This window comes from Montipora capricornis, chromosome 1 (assembly GCF_036669925.1).
Source record: "Montipora capricornis isolate CH-2021 chromosome 1, ASM3666992v2, whole genome shotgun sequence".
Classification (NCBI taxonomy): Eukaryota; Metazoa; Cnidaria; class Anthozoa; order Scleractinia; family Acroporidae; genus Montipora; species Montipora capricornis.
Window position 1 is genome coordinate 32782177 of NC_090883.1, and position 7500 is coordinate 32789676.

General features: G+C 36.6%; 1 protein-coding gene across 1 annotated transcript in view; it reads right to left on the minus strand.

The window, feature by feature from the left end:
- Nucleotides 1–7500, minus strand: part of LOC138039043 (probable ATP-dependent RNA helicase DDX23) — a 39881-nt gene that overhangs the window by 25752 nt on the left and 6629 nt on the right. Inside the window, exons 3-10 of the mRNA XM_068885204.1 lie at nucleotides 7084–7147; nucleotides 6286–6432; nucleotides 5053–5104; nucleotides 4863–4930; nucleotides 4558–4587; nucleotides 3926–3961; nucleotides 3242–3354; nucleotides 1740–1803 (exon numbers count right to left, since the gene is read on the minus strand). Of these exons, the coding sequence (XP_068741305.1) occupies nucleotides 1740–1803; nucleotides 3242–3354; nucleotides 3926–3961; nucleotides 4558–4587; nucleotides 4863–4930; nucleotides 5053–5104; nucleotides 6286–6432; nucleotides 7084–7147 (574 nt within the window). The remainder of the gene's footprint in view (nucleotides 1–1739; nucleotides 1804–3241; nucleotides 3355–3925; nucleotides 3962–4557; nucleotides 4588–4862; nucleotides 4931–5052; nucleotides 5105–6285; nucleotides 6433–7083; nucleotides 7148–7500) is intronic.

Here is a 7500-nt window from a genome sequence, read left to right on the forward strand (position 1 = left end):
TGATTCCCTGGTTGTGGGAATAGTGCACTTTTTGGGACAGTTCCGTGGATAGCTTGAAGTCCTCGCCTTGGGTAAAATACACCCAGTACAGAACTGTTTTCCAAAAAAAATTCATGTTTTACTATCAAACTTTTTTTCTTCTTCAAATGTGTTCTTTATTAGACTGTTCTTAGCAAACACCTGAAAACAAAATCGGGGGTCACCGTGCTCGTTTGAGAGAAAAGGAGCATTTATTACGCTATCGGGGCAAAATCTCTTACGTTTTGTATGCGCACGTGCTCATGTGCGCGCGCTAATGACGCAAAAATCGTGCGCAGTAGGGATGTGCAATGCAATACTAAGGAATTACCTTAAGTGATTTTTTTTTATATCACAGGGGCACTTTAATCTTGGGTTTGAAAGAATCTGTCTTTAATTTTCTCCACTTAGGGAAAAAGTAGCCAACTTATCTGTGTGAAGTACATGTAGTCAACACTTTTTTGCATATTTTGCCTTAACTAGCTTTCCCTATTTGCGGGTGGAACTGATTTACATTTTTTGCATAATTATGCTGAATGAATGAATAAAGCCTAATTTTTTTTATTTGTTGATTGCCGTTACTTGTTGAATCCACTGCATCCACTACATTTAAAGTGTTTGTATCTGTTGCAGGTCATTTTGTTCCTTACGTTAATTTGCAGCCACACTAGACTGTCATTTTGTTTCAACATGGATCAACTTGTTTCAACCAAGATCAAGTTGCTTCAACCTAGGTCAAGTTGTTTCAACCTAGGTCAAGTTGTTTTTACCTAGGTCAAGTTGTTTCAACCTACAGCTGTAGGTCAAGTTGCTTCAACCTCGGTCAATTTGGGGCAGGTACAAAAAACAGGTCACAGGTCTTTGTTTTACCAATACAGATAGTATCCTAAAACATTCATTAAAGATACTGTAACCTTAAGCCAAATTAGGCCTAAACAAAAGCTTTTAGGCCTAATGTTAGCATTTGTAAATGGTTAGGGTTGTTTCTGTATAACAATGACCTGTGACCTGTGTTTTGTATCTGCCCCAAACCGACCTAGGCTGACACAAAATGACCTAGTTTGGTTGCAATTTAACCTAAGGAACAATATGACCTGAAACATATCTATTAAGAGTTTAGGGTTAGGGTTAAAGGGTTAGGGTTAGTCAGTAAAGTAGCGAGAGGAAGATACTTTGTGACGTGAAGTTGTCAACAAGGGTTAGGAGACACTTTGTCAAAATTAATTTATCATGCAGAATGCATATCTCACATCATCAATCCCTGACGTAACCAAATTAATGTGACATTTCCCGAACGGGTTGTACATACAAATTACCCCCACCTTGTTCCCAAAGGTCCAAAAACAGTGACCACATAGGTAAACTTTTGTTTGGAACTTTTTATTTAGGTGGGTGCAGCGGAGGGCTACACAAGGGAAACAAGGGCCCCCAAGGTGGGAGGGGGGATGGCAAAGACCTGACCAGATGAACAAAGAAAAGCGAAACAGGAAGGTCACATGGCCAACAGGGGAGTGAGGGAGGGGCTAATTAATGAATTCATGGAAGAATTTCTGGCCATGTGAAGCTTTTTGGTGGAAAATGTCCACCCTATAGGGATTGTAATTCAGTTGTAAACTTGCTGGTTACAAAGTAGAAGTATAACAGTATTTTATTCATGAAGGTTCAAGATTTTGATCTGTGAAATGCTGAGTTTAAAAAAGAAATTCTTATGCTACATGTACCTTTATGTCAATTCCTCCAATGTGTCCTCTTCCAAACAGTTGTACCTCATGCTTTTCCATATAACTAGATAATAATACAAATAAATGCATACATATACTTTTTCAATACCCTGGTAAATCTTTCATTAATTTTTATCAAATATAAGGACAAAATACCTTGCGTGACTGATGTGCCTTTTTCAGTCATGTTAAAAAATCAAAGCTAATAATATCATGTCAGCAAATACCAACATTAGTATATAGGAAGACACACAATCTTCAGTACAATTCTCAAGTAATACTGTAAGTCAAAGTCATGAATTAGTTCTCAAAACGGGACAAGAAAAGGTTACGAAGTTCTAATCATGTGAGAACTTTCAAAAGTTTACACTACTGCAAGTCCATTCTGAATTGTATGACATGATCGTTGGGGTTTTCTGTTTTAAACACACTCAACAAACCTCTCTTGAGGAAACCATTATATACAACACTATATGCTTTTTTGGCTGGATTCCTGGCTAATCTGTGAAAAACTTTCACCCACGTTCAAATACTCATATAATGCATGTACTGATGTATTTGTTTTAGATTTTCCACATGATTTAATATCACTAGAAATAGCAAAACGACTTTTTATTGTTATTTTGCATGGTTGTCAAGGCAACTTGGTTGTTACAGCTGTACTCAAGTAATTGCAGCCAAAGAAAATTAACTAAAATGTATGTAAGGAAGAGGTTCTCAGGTAATGCATATTTGTGTCAGACAGTGCGCTAATCTGATGTTGTTGTTGTTGTTGTACCATGTACATGAAGAGTCACTGAACTGGAAAACAAAAAAGGAATAGTACATGTTGCTAACAGCAGAGCCTGAGAAAATGAGGTTAATAATTAAAAATGATTATCTATTGTCAGTATCTCTTGGAGATCAAATCAAACAGGACACTGGTCAACATGAAGTCAAGTGCGCCATACTGAAGAACAGCTGACTACAGTGACGGTCTCATAAGAAAACAAGACGATTCATTACCAAAGAACACTCGCAAATCTTATAACTGATTTTTTTATAATTCAATCTGAAATTAAAACATACAAGATAATAATCTCCTTAACTATATCTAAATCAGTTATTGGTAATAAAACAAAACAACAAATATAAAAACGAGCAAAGCTGGGATAACTGCAATACATGCATTTGCATTTCAACAACCATTGTGCCATGTAGTCAATGGTCGTCAATCCCATGCAGGTAACATCCAACAACCTGATCAATCCATATAAAACTAACAAAACTGAAATGATTGACAATAAATAAGGGTATTACTTGTAGACAATAAAAAATTTTGCATAAGCATTGTTTTTATTTTCTCTTGGGACTTACAATGATCCCAAGAGAAAATGCAAACAATGCTTATAAATGCGAAACTTTGGAGGGATAAACCATTGTTTTAACGAAAAGCGCTGGTCAGCAACCTGGTTCTGGTCATTGCTGCCTAAGGTCTTCCATCACAAATTTAAAGCACTCACAGAGGATTGTAGTCAACCGCAGTGTCTTCTCCCACGTCCCAATCAAACACAAACTTCCTGTCAGCGAGACGACGAACCTTCTTTCGCCTTTTCACTCCACCTAAGTATCGATCCTGAAATGTTCCAATAAAAAAATAATATTTTGTCTGATGAAAAAAGTTCCGGTTCCTCGTGGCTAGTATAACCTACAGATTCGTAAAGAATCTGTCAGTCAATTTTTAATGAAACTTTAAGTTATGCTGCTTACAGAGTATGACTGTGTACATTATTTTTTCAATGTTATGAAATAAAATAAATAAATACATGTAGTATTTAACAATAATTATTATTCGCCAAAGGCGAGGTGAATATCAGATATTTACCAAGCCTGAGGTGATAATTGTTTTAGTATAATAACATGCATTTTCTTTAAAACAATAATTATTATTAATTTCTTTGTCTGTCATCTCGACAAAATGGCTTGCCGCCATTTTAGAAAAACCGCTTAGGTGATCATCATGTAATAACCACCTGAAGTGAACTCAATCAGCAAAGAGAATATTCATTATTTACCTATGTAATTACGTGTATGTACTTAAGGGTTCGATCATAACAATTTTTATTACTGAATTCGTTTCTTATGATATCCAAAAAATTTGGCCTCAGTTGATGATTGATACTGGTTAAACAGTGCAAAGGCTGTACCTTAATAGCTTGAACTTCTTTGTCTTGTTCTTTTTCCTGTTGGAAAAGAAAAAAACCATTTTGGAATTTTAAAAAACCTTTCCAAATTTGTATGTTATCCTTTCTCCTTCTCTGCAAGCAGAGTCTCTTTTCCTGTTGACTTCCCTCTAGCCTTTCTATCAAACTGAAAACTTGAGGACATTAATCCCTTACTAACCATAAATAAATATTATACATGTAATTGAAGATGAGTCATAAGTTACATCGTTCCACCCCAGTTTAAGATGCGTTTGTTTACTCAGGCATTCAGGCAGTACATGTATCACTATTATCAAGAAGAAATTATTATCATTCAGACTATGCTACTTCTTTCATTTTTTTAGTTTGTCTACTCATAACTATGTACAGCGCATTTAAGGTAATTTCAAGTTTTAAGTGTTTCATTCTTATTGTAAAAGACTCTTGGACTTTCACATAATGAACGCTGTACAAATTTTGTAAATCTGTATTTTTACAACAATCTTTCATTCACATTATCATAGTTACACATTATTAATAATGACTGAATATTGCATGCTCCATTGATCAATCAGATCAAGTGTGCTTTAACTGAAAGATATTATAGTAACGCTTTCAAAAAAGTAGAGTCACACCTTCCGCAACTTTGCTTTCTCATTTTCAGCCTACAATTAGAAACAAAAACATAAAGTAAGATACAGTAAGTAGAAGTGAAAGCATTACCGGTAGTACAACGTAGGCCCACAGTTTCATATTAATGAACAACATGGGGTTGCCAGGAAGCACAATTACTAGTGATACCAACCCCTAGTTTTCAAAGTATTGCATTTTATAATAATAATATTTCAGTGAAAAGTTACAGTAATTAAAAATTAGAGGCCCATCAAGGCCTAGGCCTTTTTGTCAGGACCACTATCCACTAAAAATCTTTTCAACAAACCTCTTCCTCCGTGAGATTTTTTTCTCGTCTTTCTCTTCTTTCTCTTCGTTCTCTTTCTACTTCATCCTCTACAGAAGACAAACACTGTATGTCCAGTACAATAATTTATACATCACCAACATCAGCATAAGCTTGCAGACACAAAATTTTCCAAACATTCTACCTGGTATCTCAAGGCAGAAACACTCACCTCTAGAATACTGGGCCTCCCTTAGAAATTTCTCTCTAATTTGCCGTTCTTCCTGCAAGACAAACCCACAACAAACTATGTCAGAAGAAAAACCTCTAGATTGAAAAGAAGTTGGAAATGGAGAGATTTAAAGCTCTCCATTGTTGCAGATAACATATTAGACAGGTCTTGTTCAAGACAACTACCCCCCCCCCCCCCGAAAAACCAAGCTACAGACTCCTTAACCCTTTCACTCCCAAGAGTGCCACTTATAGATTTTACTCTGCCTAACGCCAGACGATTTTACTTGTCAATGGGGAACCCCACGGGGGTGAAAGGGTTAAAATACCACACCTTCTCGTAGACTTTTTTTTCTAATGTCGTGTCCCATTACGGTTTTGAGGTCTTTTACTTTTTTAAGCTGTGGTAATAAATTCAATTCAAAGATAAAGAGATGGTTTCAATGCACAAAACACGCTCTTGAGTAAAAAACTACACTGTAATTAACTACAAAATAATTGCTCTCACGGACGTTTTCCTCCACATCATGCATGTCTTGCTGTTGCACGAAGCAAATGATTATTCCACACGCTAAACAATAATTTACTCTCCTGATCCAGGGCTTGAGACTAACGGTAGCCAACTAGCCACAGGCTAGTGAAATTTCGGTTTTGGCTAGTAGATTTTGAGCTTTGGGGCTAGTAAATATTGTGAAGCAGTGGAGCTCTGGACGAAAACAATGAATAAGGCAAAAGGAGAGAATAGAAATAACAAAAACAAAAACTATGAACTTGGATTTGATGGAATTAACCGCCTTGGAAAATGATAAGTTGAAAAAAAATAACTGAAAAGGAAACCAATGCGGATCACAGTTTCCCCGCACCCTGTTATGAACGATTTAAATCACGTGTGAAGTCATGCTGGACTTCTTGCATGGCTGCTTTCAAAGCCAAGTTTCCATATACACGTAACTCTGTCGCAAACACCTTCTGATAGTAAAACACAAACAGTTTGCTTAAATGGCAACACCTTTTACGTTCATCCCAGATCAGTCCAGGACGCAAGCAGATTGAAATTTTTATATCTTTACATCTTGTTTGCAACGACATGGAAACACAATCATAAACTGTTTTTTGATTGTTTGCGATCAGTTGTCTGACGATAATTTTTGTGCATGTGATACATTTCAACAAATTAGAGGTAAGTATAAGTAATGAAAATGGCATTCTAGTCTTGAACCCTGCTGATCCCAACCTCAGTTTTCTTTTTTTGCTCCTCAACTTGCTGCTGTCTTCTTTTCAATGCTTCCAATGCTCTCTGTTCCTTTGTTAAAAAGGTTGGCTTCTCCTGGGCCTTTTTTTCAGCTTCTCTTCTTGCAATCATTTCCTCTAATGAAAGTGGCTGAGAACATGAATTCAAAATACTTCAAGTGTTACATGCATATGAGTGGTGTGGTACTTAAGATATGGTCTAACACCAGTTCCTGTTTGTAGTCCTGTTGGTTAGGGTGATAATTTGTTCACATTAAGGATGGTGCCTACTATTGTAAGTTATTGCGCAAACGTTCTGCGCATCTCGAGATACTCGGATTTCATACGGGTGGTGCTTATTAACACAAGGCTATTTTTGCGTGGTTCAAAACTATGTGGAGAACGCAGAACTTACCAAGTGCTCTCAGTATCCAAAAGAAAAATTGGGGGACTAGCCACGCATTTTTCAGAGATAATAAAGCTAATAATAATTTATTTCTTAGAAGTGAGGACTGCGCATCCAGTTTTCACACATAAAGTAGAGCACAGAACAAACTTTATGGGGCACCATGCACAAATCCCTGTCCAACCTACACTCAGAGGTTTTCAAAAAAGTGCCACCCTTTTAATAAGACGTATGATGGGTGAATTATTTGGCAGAGCTGTGCCCTAGCAAAGTCCCGTGGTCTCTGGTGACTAACTTTTGCCTTTGGGCGACAAGGAAATGTTAAATTTGTTCAAAAATTAGCTTTGAACTCCCCAAAACACTTCGTAGAGCACAGCCTTGTTTGGATTTCCTCACCTCGATTTTTGGCTTGTCTTGTTTCTGTTCTTCCTCCATTTCCTCTTTCCTATCATCATCATTTCTGCATTCAGAAGACAAGAATGAGCAAAGGAAATGTTTATGGACAACTTTATACCGATCACCAATTATTATAAGAGCGCAGTTGATCACAGAAACAGCATCAAAACTGTATAATTAGGCAAACAAATTTCTCATTCATGGAAGACAAACTGATGTACATATATTTAATACAACTCATTTGTAAATGGGAAGTGTAACTGTCAAGAAGAGTTCACTTTGGAACCTGACTGCAATCTGACAAACCCAGTCAGTGATCAGAAAAGACTTTCAACTTTTCTCGATGGTGACTTAGGACGCATGGAAAAAATTTGAGTGCTCCTTTGCAGAATTCGAACCTACAACTTTCTGATTACT